We start from the raw sequence: 19,455 nt of genomic DNA, 5'->3' as shown, positions 1-19,455 counted from the left end.
CGAAGAACATGTCATTTAACCCTTTGAACCCTGAGCTCCTTGGTCTTTCAGTTCCTCCACCCTAGACTCCCTGGAGAAAAATCCTGCCACTCGGGTTTATAGCGGCTGGTAAAACAGCCACTCGGGTTCAAAGGGCTAAAATAAAATTGAAGAAGGTTTATGAAATTGTATGGTTACTGGGTTTTTATACACCATATATATATATATATATATATATATATATATATATATATATATATATATATATATATATATATATATATATATATATAACCGGTCGTCCGTCTGTCTGTCTGTCTGTCCGTCCGTCCGTTCCTGTTCGCATTCTAACTCCCAAAGTTTTCAACTTTCACGTTTCATATTTGGTACATAGGTACAGACTGTGGAGACGGTGTGTCGCGACATACGTTCGTCATCTAAAGTGGTTGCCATGGCAACCAGGATGCTGTTTTCCATGTAGTAGCACAATTCTGTATATACCTTCTTGTTCGGGCGTATATTGTGCTCACTTGAGCTCTTGTTTTTTTTGTGATGACACTGTACATTCGGAGTTTACTAGAAAGTGGAAATGCAACAAGTTGCAGCATGTTTCAGTGCTTTTTGTGCTTGCTACCATTATAAAAAGAAAATCATACAAAGAAACCAAATAGGAGTGTGGAAAAAGTTTGTTCACACTTCCATGTGAATAAATAAACCCACAAATGGTTCGGTTTACAGTGAAGTACAAATGTTTAAAGTGAGGATGATTAATTCTAATTTGTATATGTGAATGAAAAGATGATTTGATGGAGAAAAGTTCACCCCTCCCATTATCCAGACAAATCTCACTCTGTCTCTTGGAAAGGACCGTTTGGCAAACTCTCCAATCAACTTTCTTAACAATCCTCTTGAGCAAGTTCAGTCATTCAAACTCCTGGGTCTCACTATCAGCCATGATCTTTCTTGGGCAAATCACGTTTCAAAGTTGGCCTCCAAAGCCAGTCGCTGACTGGCTATCCTCTGTCGTAGAAAGTCCTTCTTTGGCACACCTGAACTCGTATCCACCTACAAGATCTTCATCCACAGCTTGATGGAGTCTGCTCTCCCCTCTGAGCTGGCTCCCTTGCCTTGCATCTTGCTCAGCTTGATGCCGTGGAAACGAAGGCCTTGAAGATCATTGGAATCAGTCGCGTTGAAACCGAGTCTTCGGGCTTATTACTTTCCCATCGCAGACAGGTCGGTGGTCAATCTGTCTGATGCCACCTCCTTTCTGGTCTTGCACTCCTATGCTCTTTCCGTGCTCGGTTCCCCCATCTTTCCGTGCTCTTTCCACTGTTGCTTTTGTTCTATTCCATCGTGATCCATTATTTGTTCTCGCTCTTCCGCAAGCTTTGACAATGTATATAAATAAGTAAAACCTGGATCGAATTTGTAGGAGTTATAAGAAGGGAAATTGCCTTTAGCACTCTTTTGATGGTTCAAGTATCCATTATTTGCTGGCATTTTAGCAAATGTTAAAGTCTATCTGTTTTGCTCTATAAATTATTTTATTGCTTTGCTCACAACGGACATGACGGTGATGTTTTATTCGTTTAATGAAAGGCTATGTGTGTCGGCAGCAAGAAGCAAGTGGTAGGATGAGACTGAAGGTTCAACGTGTCTTGTCTCTTGTTCATACCCTGACCCCCTTCCTCTTTCCAGGCCGTCTGGAAGTGATTCGGATAGTGATGAGGACGACCACATCATATTTGAGAGTTCAACAAAAGAACTTGCCAAGGTGATGGTGAATATATCAGATCGTGAATAGTTTTCATTTTGCATGAGGCACAATGGGGAGGCTGGCGGAGAGGACACACTGCACCTGCAGTGTTGTATACTCCACAGTGACTCGTAATGGTGCGTTAAGCCAACGAGTACAGCATTTTAGAATTGCTGATTAATGGTGTAGGCCTGGCTATGTACTATAAGGGAGTGGTTTGCGCTGTACGCTCTCTTGCAGGATTCCAAACATGCGTCCCAAGAGTCAAGCTATCCTCCAGAGGAACTGGAGAAACCCAGCACGTACTTTGTGTATCACCTGTTCATCCAGGTCAGAGCCTGGTCGTCGTTGATATTTGTATTTTTCATCTCATAGGTTGTGTGGAAATACAGTTTGTAGGTCTAAGCAAGTGAAAAGTGATATCAAATTGTCATTTGGTAGAACAATGGATGAAAGGATGAAATCAACAGGATATTGATTGAGGTACGATAAACACTATGGGAAGGGAATAAAAGAGGACGAAGGGTTAACGCCTAAAACGTGAGTTATTCCTTGCAGGTCAAGTTGGTCTGAGTTGGTTTGTTTAGTGTTCCCATTGAAGCCTTGGCTCGTGATGCTGGGATCCCATGGTCAAATCCTATGTGCTGTATTGATCTGTCCATTATTAGTCCCCTACCTGTTTCACCAGAGGGGACTATAGGTTTGTCCGTCCATCCAACTTGTGGTTTTCCAGACTTTTCTCATACCCTTTAACATATTCAACTGAAACTTGGTACAGTACATGGATTCATTATGCTAAGTTACAGGACAAGTTCGAGTTTCAGGGTGTTTCGTCAATTTATCACAGATTTATTCCCTTTTTAGACTTGGAAAAATATCACATCGGTAGGGGACATGTATTGCAAAGCAATTCTCGCTCTTGTTTCCTTGTGTACTTGTAATTAAGTTAAAAGTACATTGATGTCTACTGACATCCTGGTCCTGCATGTGATTTGTCTAAAGCTCTTCCATGAGCTTTAGATCACTGTTAAATAAAAGGAGAGCTTTTCTTTTGTTAACCATCAAGGGTCAAAGGTGAGTGATAATTAAAGTGTAGCTGCGCAACATGGAAGACATGAATATAATCAATTTACCCACATAACCGGAGTTTGACTGGGATATGGATCAAGGAAAGGTTCCTTTCTGATCGAGATGGGGGTTCCGGATGAACTCTGGATACACTCAAACACAAACTGAATTCCAATGAAAAAGACATTTTGGTAACTAGCAAGTTGCCTGTGCCCGCATGCCATTCTAAACAGGGTAGGGATGGAGACAGCAGAATTCAAATGGTGTCTTCTGTCATCGAGCCAGCAAGCTGGGAGAAACGATTCGCAATTATTGCCACATCTGATGTAATATAAACGCTCTAATGGTGGTGAGGTGCTCCTTTTGAAACTGTTTCTTCGATTATACGTAGCTTTTTTGATGTGGGTCCGATTATACGTAGCCTCGGGTCCGTCATAAACATTTGTATTGGTGTTGAAAGCCAGTGACCAATTGAAAATTGATAGTAGGATTGTAGTGTTATACTGGAGTGCGGTATCTGTGTGCTTGTGCATGTGTACACATGTTGGGTATTGCATGGTTGAGACTCGGAACTGTGCGCAGATGGAATACTGTGAGAAGAGCACACTGCGTGACACCATTGATCATGGACTGTACCAGGACACCGAGCGCACGTGGCGCCTGTTCAGAGAGATCCTTGAAGGCCTTGCATACATCCACGAACAGGTGGGCGTTACATCATGAGAGAGGGTCACTGATGAAGTAACGTTACATTGTTACAAAATAACTAATGATGGAACGTTACATAGTTACATCATAACTTTAGAGAGGGTCTCACACACTGCACCTGATGAACGACCATCCTTTGGGTAACTTTTGGCTGCACTTGAGCCTAGAAAGACCACACAGTTGATCAGGGTATTGACGTACCAAATACCTTCCGAGCATTCTCTATTCCCAAGTCATTCATATACACTGTTACGAAAGGTATTGTCACTTAAAATGGACACTTCCAACCTGCATATGCATATTATATTCTCCCCGCAATGCAAAGCAGGAATTGTTTTACAAAGGTGTGCTGCCAGGTATGAAAACTCCGATGTAATCAAGATACTTTGAGGTAAACACACTTCCCATAAATGTGAAATGGTCATCGGGTGTGAGCATTTCACGTTCCGTTGCATCGGACATTCTCAGGTCAACTGTAGGTCATGTTCTGAGGATATGAAGTACACCCGGTCACGCCATGTGTAGAAAATGGGACAGGAAACCCCGTTATTCATAAATTGTCGGAATAAAGTTGTTTTTATATATATATATATATATATATATATATATATATATATATATATATATATATATATATATATATATATATATATATATATTGTAACGGTTTTCGCGCCCGCCGGCGTGCGACGGCCACGTAACTCGAATCTCGGCACGTCGCCCACCGGACGGACAATCCAGTCGTGACCCTCTCGGACTAACGCCGGGAACCAGTCACGGGTGGACCTTTCGGTCTCACCGCGATCGAGCCAATCAGCCCCCGCGTGGGATAGGGTTGCTCGCCAAATTCGAACTACCTAAGTACCCACGCGGAGGGTAGACCGGGCGATCGCACCTCGCCGCAGGTCGACTTCGGACACGGGCCACTTAAGCGACCCGTTCCGTACTATCAGAATAACCGAGCGGTGTTATCGTCGACCTCGACGGTTCGATTAATTATCGGGCGTATTCAGCCCACTACCAACCCTTTACGTGAAGCAAGATGGGGGTTCAATGGGGAAAAAGACGAAGCGAAGCGGGAAACAGTTCAACAATAAAGCACATTTATTCGCGACGAACGGAAAGCACACAAATACAATTCCACCAAATGCACAAAAAAAGAAAACACAATTCCATTTACACAAAAAGCAAACATAAAAGTGAAAACACAGTGCAGAGCTAATTCCGACTACCGAGCACACGGCAACACTTATACAATTCTACTTCACAGACGGCGCCGACAACACATACCCAAAACCAAGGAAAAGAAATACCCTCAAGAATGAGGTAGGCCTGGGGCCGAGACCTGGTCGGGCCTACCCGTCTGGTGATGAGACGCGGAGCGGCGATGGCCCCGCAACCCGCGGGCCTCGTGGACAGTGCCTGGCTGGGGGTGGGAACGGGGCCCCCTTGGTCGCACTATCTCAGCGCGGGGGGAAACAGGAGGGGGTTGCTGATGCTCGGGGTATAGAGGATCTTTATTATATGCGACGAGCGTCTCCACCTCGGCCAGGTCGCGCTGTCGGCCTCCCTCGGGCGCGCAGCTCCTTGCACGACGCGAGCACCCCCTCGTCCGACTCTCTTCAGCTTCTCCAGCCACTGCAGGCTTCGGGCTCCAGTCTTCCACACTCGTCCCCTCCGTTCCGACTCCTTCTCGTTCTCGACTCCTCGTTCTCGTTTGCGACTCTCTCTCGTTCTCGTTTGCGACTCTCTTCTGACTGACGAACACCGTCCTTTTATCCCCCCGTAACTTCGCCTTTGACCCCCTCCCTTTGACCTTTCACCTCGCTCCCCATTGGCCCGAGAAAAAGTGGGCGTGAAGGCTTTTTGATCCACAAATTTGCATATATCGATCGTTCTGGAGGCGGGGCCAAATCGCCCCTCGCTCACCGATTGGACGGCAAAAAGTGGGCATGTGTCGTTTTTGAAGCAGAAAATCCGTGATTTTGTACACGCTGTTCAACGTGCGCCCTACACGAGTCCAGCATCGGTGCCCATGAGTGGCGCGAGATGACGGTGATGCGATGGTGGCGAGTTGTGACGGTAAAGGTCATGGCGGTTGTGGTGAAGCGGCGTTGTGGTTGGTGGTTGTTGTTGTGGTTGTGATGGTGGCGATTGGTCCAAAATAAAGATAGTAAAAGAAAAACGGCTATCCTGAAGAGTCGCAGCACGTATAAATGACATGTATTCCCACTAGACAACGGGTTTGGGCCTAACTACACATGCACTTACCGAGATACCTCACCTAAGGGACCTGAATGGTGGTTTGCGAATCTGGTAACCACAACAATATATATATATATTTTGTATACCATGTCAAGGTTTGTGTAAAAGCTAATACACAACATATAACAAGGCAGGAGACAAGAGGAGTGGGAGAGGGAAGCACAAAGCGGTGGGGAACAAAGACATTAGGAGATCTGTGGAAGGAAGAAGGATGGGGTAAACAAGATGGTACTACAGGGGCTTTCAGGAAGGAAAACAGAGAATTTGAAGGAGGGGTTGGGGTGGATTAACAGGGGTAGAAAAGATCAAGATTTTGGATGGGGGAAGATAAGAGATGGTGATTAAAAGCTGTTTTGAAGACCTGGAGGGAGGAGTGGGATTGCAAAGAGTGTGGGAGTTTTTTTTCCAGAGGTGGGAAAAAGAGGAATGAAAGGGTGAAGGTGAGCAGTGATTCTTGATTTTGGCAGTTGCACCAGAAGGGGGTTTTTGGTGGCTTTGAACACCCTATGGAAATATGGGTGGGGGTGGGACGACAGAGCAGGGGGGGGGGGCGAGGCCAGAGAGGAGACTGTAGAAGACAGAAAGACCACCGATCTGCCTATGGTGAGAGACCCAAAGACTCAACTTCATCGTGGGAGAAAGTTAAAATGTGAAATGGTACAACATCACACCTGTATTTTGTCATCACGTTTTTTTTTTCAGTATGCATGGACAGAATCACAACAGGAGCTACTCCGCAACCAGGGAAGCGATGAGCTCTTTACAAACAACCAGATTATCATCAACAGAGATAGCAGGCCTTCAGGATCATACAACCCAACCACACAGTCTGTGAAAGGTGTTTAAGGGGGACCCTAGACTATTGCTGTCCATATCAACAACAACAATTTGAATCGCACAAAGGAGTTCATGTACTTTGGCAGCATCTTCACAGAGGAATATATAAAGTGAAATAGTGACACGATACCAGAAACTTAATTCTTTTTAATCAGTGACGCGCAAACCCTGCTTTTTAACAAACCCAGCAATTCCATTGCAAGACAAAACAAAGATCTGATCTGTGTTGTCTTCATCGTTATACCCTCCTATCAGCATCAAACTTGAACACAATGAGACACTTTCTGAGTCCAGTAATCCAAGAGGGACAGGCTTTAATATTATATCATCAGAGCCATGGATCGTACAAGTCCTGTGCCGCAGCACTGAGAAGACCAATGCATTAGATGGTATGGCCATTACATAGCAAGCAGTAAGAGAGCCTTTAATTGCTGGGAATCATTGTGGCAGATATAGATGTCGGAGTGAAGGATGTACTCTCGATGGTGTTATCCTGGGATAGACTGCACATTTCACTCCAGAGGGATTACATCTTCCTCTGATGCAACTTGCATGGCAGAAACAATCGAAGCACCATGATTTACCATGGGGTTCAAAAGCGTATTTAACGAGCCTCTCCGTTATCACCGGGACTTCAAGCAAGAATTCAGCCTTTATTTTATTTTGTATACAAAGTCTCGGCTTATGGAATAGCGAGGTAACTGAAGGTAGAAGGCAACACACTGATAGTGGGATAACACGTAGATGTAACAAGAGGATGGATGAACAGGAAAGCAAAAGAGTGACTGAAATACAGCACCATGCAACTACTAAAAGATTGGGAGAGGTGTAGGGGAGGATTCGGATTAGATGATGAGTCGGAATGGAGGATGACCCGAGGTGGCGCATTGCCAACTTTTGAATCCCTGCAGGGAAGCCTGGGATTTAACAGACTGAGGAAGTAAGTTTCACAAGCAGGACTGAGGAGTGAGGATGAACAAGTGAGCCTACATTTTGGGCATCTAGGTGTTGCTTGGAAGAACATGTGTGACCTGGAGAGCTGGGCAGCGACAGAAAGGCAGTAGAAAACAGTGAGGCCACAAACCTGTCTGCAATTATAAAGTGTACTGCACTGTGCTTCTGTTTTTTCATGGAAAATGTCAATGATGTGGAGAACTTTGGATTCAACAGCTTCCAGGAGATGAGAGGTGTGGAGTAGGGACATAATCCCGTAGGGGAGAGCAGTGGTCTGTTGAGCTACAAATAGAGGCCTTGTAAGCTGTCGGAATGTCAGGATGACCAAGGAAGGACTTGTTACAGCAGAGACGGCCCAGACTGTGACTGGCTTTGTTGCCCCCAGAAGAGGTCATCGCTGATGATGAGGGCCAAACGTTCAAGAGACTGAATGGGATGATTGTGGAAATATATCGGAAGCTTAGTTTGAAGATCCTTTTGGCCCTGACATGAGATTTAGCTCTCACATTGGTGATGGCCTTTATCCTGTATTTTCAAACTTATTTAGCTAGTTTTGCATGTACACCAATGCCATTCCATTTTCCCTTTAGTTACACACCCACTACAAATGTGTAAAAATGTCTGAAGTATAGATGCAAGCTTCCAGGAAGTCCCCAAATATTGACAGCAGCATATCTCGGTTCTCAGCTGGTGGACTGTTACATGAGCCCCAACCTGTAACTTCTTTCCTACAGGGGATTATTCACCGAGATCTGAAGCCGGTGAACATTTTTCTGGGATCAAATGACATTGTGAAGATTGGTGACTTCGGCTTGGCTACTGACAATCAAATATCAGTAGGTGATCACTTTTTTGTTTTTCCAAGAATATGTTTCGAACAATGGTTGTACCATAAAAAAATTCTACGCAATCTACCTGGCAGGGCCCTTAAAACTTACACTTGGTACTCTACTAGCTGTTTACCCATTCTATGGGTGGGTAGTAAAGTTCAAATTCGCTTCATCAATGTAGAATTAATAATTATTTTTAAATAAGAAAATAATTAGGTGATGAGCACAACAATGACACAAGCAATAACCACATCTTTGATGGACACAAGTACACTCGCTGTGCCAATTACAATGTCGGCATGATCTGTGAACCAGAAATTGTGTCTATTTAGTGATAGTGTGATGGAGTTGCCATTTCTATGTACATTGTACCTCTGGAAATATAAGGGTATGTGACCCTTGGTCAGTAAACTGTATCTATAATACCAGTAATCGGCCCAACTATAATCTGTCATCCCATTGTTTCACAGGTAGGGTGATTCATCAATGTGTGGGCTGTCCCTCGGATGGACATAAAACTGGGTGTCCCGTCTGCCGGCATTAGTTAGTGGACATTAAAGATCCCACGGTGTCTTTCACAAAGAGTAGGCGAGCTATCGCCGGCACCATGAACAAATTGCAAATTCCAGCCCTGACTTCCTGAGCCGGAGTGGCTATCTGATCAGGATTGTAGCCGAGTAACTACTTCGACAGCACCAACACTCTGCATAGGGCATGGTACATGACGATGATGATTGTGATGAATACCGGTACCAAAGAAATCGAGTGATGCTCCACACTGTATTGTTAAGGAGTGCTGTTTAGTGGAGCTTGCACTGGGCATGCACGTTTGCCGAAATTTGCTCCACCCCGTCTTGGTTAGGAGAGGAGCAGAGTTTCTATGAAGCAAGTAAGCTCAGTTTACGTACTTAGTTTATTTTTGTGACCTGAACCCACTTTACGGGTTAATACAAACTTGACCAAACCAGAGGGTTCCTCTCTGGTTTCACTTGTTAACCACACAAATATTCTTGGTATGAGAGTGTAACTGACAAAATCAAGACTATTACGAGAGAGGTCATAGAACACAATACCCTGCACAGTGTTCAGGTACAATATATCCATCTATCCATCCATTGGGACCACACTCTGTACAGAGCGTTGGTGCTGCCTAAGCAGTCTTCTTGGCTATTAAACACAATCCTGGACGGGTCACCACTCCGACACAGTATACCAGCATGCTGGCACTTATTTTGCCGACCTCGGAAGGATGACAGGCAGAGTCAACCCCACCTCGTATTAATTCACAGCAAAGTGGGATTTGAACTCAGGATCCCAAGCTCACAACCCAAACCACTAAGCCAACCAATTTTAATAAAATAATGATTTTAAAGATCGTTTAAAAAAAAAAATCAGGGAGTTTAGTGTGACGAAAGCAGTCTTGTACTCCCTTTTACACTGTAAGAAGATGATGGTGAGTCGCACTTTAGGAGATGGAGGCTTTATTGATCACCATACAACACAGCGTCAATTGACCTCGTACTTGCACTACATGGCCAAAAATATGCGTTCACCCTTTCTACTAAGTGGATTCGGCTATTTCAGGCACACCCATTGCTGAGAGGTGTATAAAATCAAGCACACAGCCACGCAATCTCCACAGACAAACATTGGCAGGAGAATGGGTCATACTGAAGAGCTCGGTGACATTCATGTGGCACGTCATAGGATGCCACCTTTCCAACAAGTAAATTCGTCAAAGTCCAAAAATGTCCCAAGTACCCAAAAATTTCACGAGGACCGAAAAGACCCAAAGACCCCTACAACTCCAGATCATGTAGACCCTCTAAGACTCAACTATACTACAACAATCAATTAGAATTCCCGTATTTTAAACGCATGCCATGTTAAGGTATATAAAGCAGCTTATACGTCCTCCTACCACGGCATGGTATTCTAATTACAAAATATATAACAACAAAAACAATAACATTGCAACAAAGCATATATTAATTAACACTAATAATAGTAGTATCATATGGCAATAATAATAACGACCATATAATCCCCGTGCTGGCCCCAAGCACATCTGGGCTTGGTGAAAGGCAAGCTAATGCTCAAGCAGTACAGCAGATGGGTATGCAACAAGGCTGTGAAGACCAATGAACATTTAGTCCATCAGATCAATGGGCCCACTACTTTAAACAAGGTGTTCCTTGAGATATATATATATATATATATATATATATATATATATATATATATATATATATATATATATATATATATATATATATATATATATATAATCTCGAGACCATACTCTGTGAAGAGCGTTGGTGCTGCTTAAGCAGTCTCCTTGGCTAATGGGCACAATCTTGGATGAGTCGCCACTCCGACACAGTATACCAGCAAGCTGGTACTCATTTTTCCAACCTCAGAAGGATGACAGGCCGCGTTAACCCCACCTGGTATTAATTCAACAGCTGAGCAGGATTTGAACTCGGGACCCTTGGATCCAAAGCCCCACCACCATAACCATTAAGCCAACATCAGGCATACGGACATGAGCCAATTGCTTAACCCTGCTTTGCACTTCGCGTGCATGGGGTACTGATGATTCATCAGTTGTAAAAATATGGTGTAATGCAGTAATAACTCATGTAGTTGAGAATAGACAGCATGTGTTGGTGTTTGTGTCCACAGAACCTGGTCACCATGGAGGCGTTTAGTGGATCTGCAGAGATAGGTGTTGATCCCAAGCATGTTGAAGGTGATGCCACTGAAGGTCGAACAGATCTCATTATTGGTGCTCTACCATATAACCTGTTTGGGATCCCATAAACTGTTCTCTGCCTGGTACCTTGAACAGGTTTCAAACGAATGTGTGCTACTAATGTGGAGCCGACCTTTCACCGGAGCCCAAAGATTTTCACTTGAACACTTATGTAGTATAGTTAGAAACAGACATGCCAAATGTCTGCCAATTAGTGAATTTTATTACTTCCACTACCGAAGGTGAAGGAGGTTATGTTTTCACCCCTTTCTGTTTTTTTTGTTTGTTTATGTGCAGGATATCTCAAAACGTTGTGGACGGATTTGGATGAAATTTTGTGGACAGGTTGGGTGTGTGACGAGGAAGAATTGATTCAATTTTGGTGAAGCTCCAGATCCGGATCCGACTAGAATTTTTAAAGTGATTCTTCACCATTGAGAGATGTGGCCAGAAATGATATAAAGCACGATATCTCAAGTTGTGGACGGGTTCAGATGAAACTTGGTGGATACGTTGGGTGTGTGACAAGGAAGAATTGATTCAATTTTGGTGAAGATCAGAATCCGGATCCTGATCTGATAATTACCTCTGCCACCGAAGGTGAAGGAGGTTATGTTTTCACCCCTTTCTGTCCGTTTGTTTGGTTTGTGTGCAAGATATCTCATAAAGTTGTGGACGGATCCGGATGAAATTTTGTGGACACTTTGGGTGTGTGACAAGGACGAACTGATTAGATTTTGGGGAAGATCCGGAACGATATATAGCATGATATCTCAAAAATGTATTGGGCCCGATGTGTTCTCATGGATCAGGCATTGCAGGGTGGAGGTATGCGCTCTACCGAGTGCCCTTCTAGTTATTAATTCATTTCATTTATTTGGTTTTTTTAAAATTTATTTGTCAATTTATACCTTGCTCTTACATTGAGATGAAATCTCTGATTAAAACCAACGATGAGCAGTTTGTGCTAGAAACACAAGTGGATCATATCTTGACATCGCTTATATGATTCAGATGGTGGTTTAGTGGAGGAAAAACTTCTACATTTATCGACAAATTACGTGTGTAGAGGAGAAAAGGGGGTGGGTGGGTGGGGGTGGTTTTGTGAAACACTGTTTGTTTTCTATTGCATATGTAATATGTAGGTGATTCTTAACTCTAAAACCCAATTGTTCTGCCACCTGGGTGAAACAAACTGAATACCAAGTTGAAGGTGCTGCCACGGAGTGAATAACCACATTTTACTTTTTTTTTTTGGTTTCAAAGGGCGTTTGCATTTGCCGTGATGTAGCGTTTTCTGTGTGTGTGTATGTTGGATGTTTACAGATGGTTTGACAGGACAGATCGGGACTGCCCTGTACGTGAGTCCAGAGGTGGTGGGAAACAAGAAAGCCGTTTATAATCAGGTGAAATAAAAATAAAAGCCTCGTTCTCAAGTCAAACTTTTTGAGAAGGAACGGAGTGCATCATCTTCTTTAATTTGCAGCACATGGCTGCAGGTAGCATCATTTGCTGGGGGATTTGCTATGCCGCTGATGCGGTGCTCCTTGTAGATTTGAGCTGGGATTTGGAATTTGCTCAGGGTGCTGGTGATAGCTCGCCTATGCTTAATGAAGGAAATGGTGGGATATTTAACGTCTATCGCAGTGGAAAGCATTGTACTGTTGACGTATGCGATGCCCAGTTGAATGCCAACCCGAGGGACAACACACGCATTGATGCTTCGCCTTTCCTTCAAAACACCAGGATGACAGTTTGTAGCTGAGCCAACATTCGAACACAGGCTCGACAGCTGGGGTGGATGTGCATACCTCTGGGCTATCCTGCCAGCCCAAAGTGCATCTCCATGGACTTTTATTTACTTTGAAATTTTTCCATGTTTCTCTCAGTTTTGAAAATTAGCATAAAATACAAGTCTCTCTTCGTATTTTCTTTTACTATTTGTTTGCCATCCTTAATCCTGCCTTCCATGCTTCTTCCTTCATTGCAGGTACCAAATAATCTCCATCATTCTTGACTGTGCTCTCACTTCATGCTTCTTCGTGCCTGCAACATAACTGTTACTCACAGCTAGATCTCTGCAGTGCCATTTATCGTGCTCACCATTCATGTTTTCAAACAAAACATTTCCTTCAAGATGTGGAAATCTGATTCTACGAATGTTTTCTTCGTAATAGAGAAAGACAAAACATATATATTTATATAATGATCAATAATTCAATTTTTTTCTTTTCACCACTGACTTGCCAGAAAGTGGATCTTTACAGCTTGGGGATCATCTTCTTCGAGATGTGTTACCGTACAATGAGCACAATGGCTGAGAGGGTCCATGTGCTGCAGAACTTGCGCGAGGTGAGATGAGTCTTTGTACTTCTGGATGGCAAAAAAATTTATTTATACAAAGATATGTAAATACAAAGAGTTGGTGTAAATGGCAAAAGATGAAAAAAAAAAAAAACTAATTTTAAAAATTGATGACTTTTGACAACTTCAAATTTCATTAAAATAATTAAGAGTTTAACAAAATGACCAACAGTTAAAGGCCCTGTCACACCTTGACGATTTAGCCAGCATATGCCAACGTATGAAAAATTTGTAAAAATACGCTGGCACACGTCGAATACGTTATGGGTAAGTTTTGTATACGTTAAGAGCACGCTGGCATACGTCATAGTACGCCGAGCTGTTAGACAAATTTTCCATGCTTGAAATTTTTTGACGTATGCCAGCGTATGACTCACACGTTCTGCATACGCTGGCCATAAGTTGTAGGCACATTACACGATCGTTGACACACGTCACTTGTAAGTAACTCATAAGTCGAAACACGTTGAGGTAATGTTTAGCGTACCCGAAACTTATTTCTAACCTATGAGTAACGTGTTGTAGGCACGTTATACGATCGTTGACACACGTCGACACATGTTACTTGTAAGTTACTCATAAGTTGAAACGCGTCGAGGTAATGTTTAGCGTCAGTGTTCCAGACTCCCTGGTTTTTTTTTTTTGGTTTTTTTTCGGTATGACGGTGATGTTGACACTTCGATTTATAGTGCGGTTATAATATAATATAATTGATAGGCTGCCGCTCAACGATTTAAATCATAACCGCACTAGAATTTGAAGTGTCAACATCACCATCATACTGAAAAAAAACAAAAAAAAAAACCAGGGAGTCTGGAACACTGACGCTAACCATTACCTCGACATGTTTCGACTTATGAGTAACTTGCAAGTAACGTGTGTCAACGATCGCGTAACGTGCCTACAACTTATGGCCAGCGTATGCGGAACGTGTGTCATACGCTGGCATACGTCGAAAAATTTTCAACATGCTGAAAATTTGTCGACATACTCGCCGTACTACGACGTATGCCAGCATGCTTCAGCGTGCTCTTTACGTATACAAAACTTACCAATAACATATTCGACGTGTGCCAGCGTATTTGGCAAATTTTTCATACGTTGGCATATGCTGGCTAAAACGTCAAGGCATGTGACAGCGGCTTGACACTTCGATGTCTAGTGCGGTTATGATTTGAATCGTCGAGCCGCTGCCTTTTAATAGGCTACGCCACGTGATCGTCGGCGATACGCTGCCCCGCGCTATGCATAAGTTAGACTATCGTTGGGCATAGATTGTGAACGCCGACAACACGCTCGGCATTCGTTTATATAATTTATCTATATGTTATCGAAACGTTCTGTGTACGTTACTAATACGTTATGCTTATGTCCAACTCGTTATGAAAACGTCCAAAACTGGGAAAAAATAAAAAACATCAATAGTTCAGCGTACGCCAGCGTTTTACATACATTTTGATACCTTGCCATACGCTGCCTAAAACGTCAAGGTGTGACAGGGCCCTAAGGCAGGTTTTGGCTTAACAGTTAAGGTGGCTCTTGAGTTTGAGCCTCTGTCGTGCGGTGACATAACACCAAGTGGGTTGATTCCACCTGTCATCCTTCTGAGGTTGTCAAAATGAGTACCATCCATCCATCCATGGGGACCATACTCTATGCTGAGCGTTGGTGCTGCCTAAGCAGTCTCCTTGGCTATTGGACACAATCCTGGACGGGTCACCACTCCGACGCAGGATACCAGCAAGCTGGCATTCATTTTGCCAACCTCAGAAGCATGACAGGCAGCATCAACCCCACCTGGTATTAATTCAACAGCCGAGTGGGGTTTGAACTCAGGATCATGGGATCCCAAACCCACCACCCTAACTCAGGCCTATCTCACCACCCTAACTCAGACCTAACTACACCACCCTAACTTATGTCAGGTCAGGTTCGATCTGTGACCTGCTACAGGTACCATGTAAACCTGTTCCATGGTCGGGTTGTCGGCGACTAAACCGTCTCCCCCACCAGGTTTTCTGGTGAGAAGGGTGTTTGGATATGGACACCCAGCAGGATTAAAAACAAAACCTGTCAAAGGGCGGAGGAGCTCCTTGTGAGCCAACGGCCATCCATATCTAGTGCCCAACTGTCTGCGGACGTCCTCCTGCAGTTGGGTTACTTTTTTATTAGGAGGTTGGTGGCAGGATTTGCACTCCGGCCACCGTAAAACCCTTCATTCCGCAAAACGCAAAAACGCAAAAAAAATCTGAAAACCCACTCCGTGGGAGTACCTCCTGTGCAGCTTCCCTTCGCAGGGCAGCTCACCGGATGACGGGATTGGGGCAAAGCCTTTGGGACCCCCAATATTTGATGATAGGAGGGAAACCACGGGGTAACATCCCTGGGTCAGATTGCGGGAGAGTGTGTCGGAGTGGTGCTGAGGTGTCATCCACCAGACGGCGGTCTCCTTGGGTTAACCTGAGGCGGTCCCTTCGGGTGGGTGCCTGGAATGTCCTATCCCTAAGAGAGGATGCTCACCTGTCTCTGTTATCATCTGAGCTCAAGCGTTTGGACATCGGGATTGCAGCTCTCTCTGAGGTTCGGAGACCGGATTGCGGCGAGATAATGGTGGGTGGTTACACCTACTATTGGTCTGGTCGCTTTGATGGTTACCATACCCAAGGAGTTGCTGTAGCTGTGTCCAATAAGCTGACCCCAATGATAATTGAGGGAACACCGGTCAACGAGCGTATTATGAGATTAAGCATTCGTCACTCCTTAGGTGTCATTTCCCTGGTCTCTGTTTATGCTCCGACTGAGGCGAGTGATTTCACCGTGAAGGATGCATTCTACGCCACGCTCGAGTCTGTGGTTGATCAGTGCCCCAGAGGAGATACACTTCTAGTCTTGGGGGATTTCAATGCATCGACTGGAACTAATAGGGATGGTTATGAGGTGTGTGTTGGTCCCCATGGGTCAGGAACTATGAACCAGAATAGCACTAAGTTCCTTTACTTTGCAAGAAGTCATGGACTTAGGATGGCTGGTTCATGGTTTCAGCGCCCACAAGCTCATCGCTGGACTTGGTATTCCAACGCTGGCGGTGTGGCAAAGGAGATTGACCATGTCCTCATTGACGGTCGTTGGAGGATGATCCAGAACTGCAGGGTCTACCGGAGTGCTCAGTTCCTCAATACTGACCGCAGGCTTGTTGTAGCAACTCTAAAGCTGCACCTTAAATCCTGGAGAATGGTACCATCCCAGCCTAGGCTGGATGTTGGCAAGCTCAGGGATGAGAGAGTAGCTGAGGAGTTTGCGAACAGGCTGAGTGGACACTTGAGGGGTCTGGGTGCTTTGGGGGGTCCTGAAGAGTTGTGGAGTGCCTTCAAGACCACTGTCCTTGATGTTGCCGGTGAATGTCTTGGAGCTCACCACAGGGCAAAGAAGAATTTTGTCTCTCAAGGGACACTGGATACCATTGACCAGAGTCGCAGGGCCAGGCTGAATGGCAGAGCTGAGCTGTTCAGGGAGCTGAGGCGTAAAACTGTACGTGCACTGAGGGTGGACAAGGAGGCCTATGTGCGAGGAATCTGTGAGGGGGTAGAGCATCGCCTGTGGACAGGTGATTCTCATCCCGCTTACAGGGGAATTCGCGCATTACGTTCATCCAAGCCCATCCCTTGGAGCACTGCAGTTCGAGCAGAGAGTGGTAGGCTCTTGACAGAGGAGTCTGAAGTGAAGGCCCACTGGGCCGGTTACTTTGAGCGGTTGTACCAGGCTGATCCCCCAGCTGTCGAGTTGGACGTCAAGGGTGTTACAATCCCTCTTGCTGACCCTCGAATCAACTGTGGTCCACCTTCGCTTGTGGAAACACGGGCTGCTTTGAACCGGTTGAAGCGGGACAAAGCTCCAGGGATCTGTGGCATCCATGCCGAACTTCTCAAGGCTGGTGGAAGTGCGGCACTCGTGTCGTTGCATGCAGTTTTGTGCTCTGCCAGGAACACAGGCATCATCCCAACTGACTGGAAGAGGGACCTTGTTGTCCCTCTCTGGAAAGGGAAGGGTGATCGCCAAGACTGCAACAACTACCGAGGGGTGACGCTGCTCTCAGTGCCGGGCAAGGTCTTTGCTTGGATAATTCTTGAAAGGGTTCGTCACCATCTACTTGAGTCCCAGCGTCCAGAGCAGTCAGGCTTTACACCAAAGAGGTCAACGATTGACCGTATCCTTGCCCTTCGTGTCCTCACCGAACGCAGACGAGAGTTTCGGCAGGGGCTGCTTGCAGCCTATGTTGATCTCTGTAAAACGTTCGATTCCGTGAATCGGGATGTCCTCTGGAGGATTCTTGGTCTTCGTGGGGTGCCACCAAAACTGATCGATCTGATGTCTGAACTCTACTCTGGTACTGAGAGTGCTGTGAAGTGTTGTGGTACCATCTCTGACTTATTTCCAGTTGTTACTGGAGTTCGTCAGGGGTGTGTACTGGCCCCCACACTTTTCAGCACTTGTATGGACTGGATTTTAGGGAGGATGTCGGAGAGATCAAGCTGCGGTGCATCGTTTGGGAATGTCAAGATCTCGGACCTTGATTTTGCAGATGATGCAGTCATCTTTGCAGAGACTTTAGACATCCTTTTGGGGGCCCTCGAGGTGCTGAATGAGGAGTCGGAGCCGCTGGGATTACGGGTTTCTTGGGTCAAAACTAAGATCCAGGCTTTCGGTGACATCTTGGATGCTGCTGTCCTGTCTGTGTCTGTTTGTGGTGAGGATGTTGAGGTCGTGGAGAGATTCACTTACCTTGGCAGTGATATTCATGTCTCTGCTGGCTGCGAGTCAGAGGTCAATAAACGTCTGGGTCGGGCCTGGGGAGTCATGGATTCACTGGATCATGGGGTGTGGCGCTGCCTGTACTTGTGCGGGAGGACGAAAGTCCGAGTCTTCAGGTCCTTGGTGCTTCCAGTCTTGCTCTATGGATGCGAGACTTGGACTCTGACCAAGGATCTGAGACGGACACTTAATTCCTTTGGTACCAGGTCTCTTCGGAGAATCCTTGGCTATCGCTGGTCGGATTTTGTGTCCAACGAGCGGTTGCTGAGAGAGACTCGGATGAGATTTGTTACCTGCATAGTCCGTGAGCATCAGTTGCGGCTGTATGGACATGTGGCTCGTTTTCCTGACGCTGATCCTGCTCACCAGATTCTCTCAGCGAGGGAGTCTCATGAGTGGAGGAGGCCAGTGGGCCGACCACATGCCTCGTGGTTGCAGCAGGTTGACCATCATCTCAAGGAGATGGGGATGGGCCTGGCATCTGCCTGGGGGGATGGCCAGACGGAGGCCCCTGGAGTACCGGCAAAAAGTGGACGCAGCGACGCGCTGTTCTGGCACATGCTCCCATACCTGACCTGACCCTAACTATTAAGCCAACACCAGGCATAAAATGAGTACTAGCTTAATGGGAACAGCGCGCACTGCGTTGACAGCACAGATGCACTCCCAGCATTGATGCAACTAGCATCCACAGGCTACATACAATATAATAATAACCAACAGTTTTTGGTTACTTGGGTTCCTGCATATTGTGTATAATTATTATTTTGCTCAATAATCTTTTAACATCAATCAGCATTTGATGGTATAAACAACCTTTTATCATTAACCAGCATGAATCACCTCACTTTATGGTGTCACTTATCCTGGCCTCTCACCCAACGTCATCCATCCAGGTTGTACACACTTTTCCAGAATCCCTCTGTTGTTCCAAGCTGAACACTCATCTCCATTCCTTCAATCCTCTATTATCTTGTCTGTGGTACTGACTCTGTGTCTGTTGACTTGTGCCCCTCCCTCCAGTCCTTTAAAAGTGCTGCCCATCATCACATCATGCTCTCTTCCACATACCTACCCCTGCTCTTTAACCCTGCAGACACCTACCCCTCTTTGTTCTGCCACTCACC

General features: G+C 45.2%; 1 protein-coding gene across 7 annotated transcripts in view; it reads left to right on the top strand.

The window, feature by feature from the left end:
* Positions 1-19,455, top strand: part of EIF2AK4 (eukaryotic translation initiation factor 2 alpha kinase 4) — a 93,493-nt gene that overhangs the window by 16,683 nt on the left and 57,355 nt on the right. For all 7 annotated transcript variants that reach the window (XR_015058389.1, XM_085882022.1, XM_085882015.1 and 4 more), the window contains 7 exons: positions 1,681-1,756; positions 1,979-2,068; positions 3,389-3,511; positions 8,305-8,406; positions 11,086-11,152; positions 12,482-12,561; positions 13,406-13,507. Coding sequence is in view for 6 of the 7 variants with exons in the window: in XM_085882022.1 (XP_085738148.1) it covers positions 1,681-1,756; positions 1,979-2,068; positions 3,389-3,511; positions 8,305-8,406; positions 11,086-11,152; positions 12,482-12,561; positions 13,406-13,507 (640 nt within the window). In the remaining variant the exon portion in view is untranslated. The remainder of the gene's footprint in view (positions 1-1,680; positions 1,757-1,978; positions 2,069-3,388; positions 3,512-8,304; positions 8,407-11,085; positions 11,153-12,481; positions 12,562-13,405; positions 13,508-19,455) is intronic.

This window comes from Eptatretus burgeri, chromosome 1, assembly GCF_056783735.1.
Source record: "Eptatretus burgeri isolate ZD-2024b chromosome 1, Ebu_testis_v1, whole genome shotgun sequence".
NCBI lineage: Eukaryota > Metazoa > Chordata > Myxini > Myxiniformes > Myxinidae > Eptatretus > Eptatretus burgeri.
The sequence above is the reverse complement of the archived record's forward strand: the minus strand, read 5'-3'. Positions and strand labels throughout refer to the sequence as shown.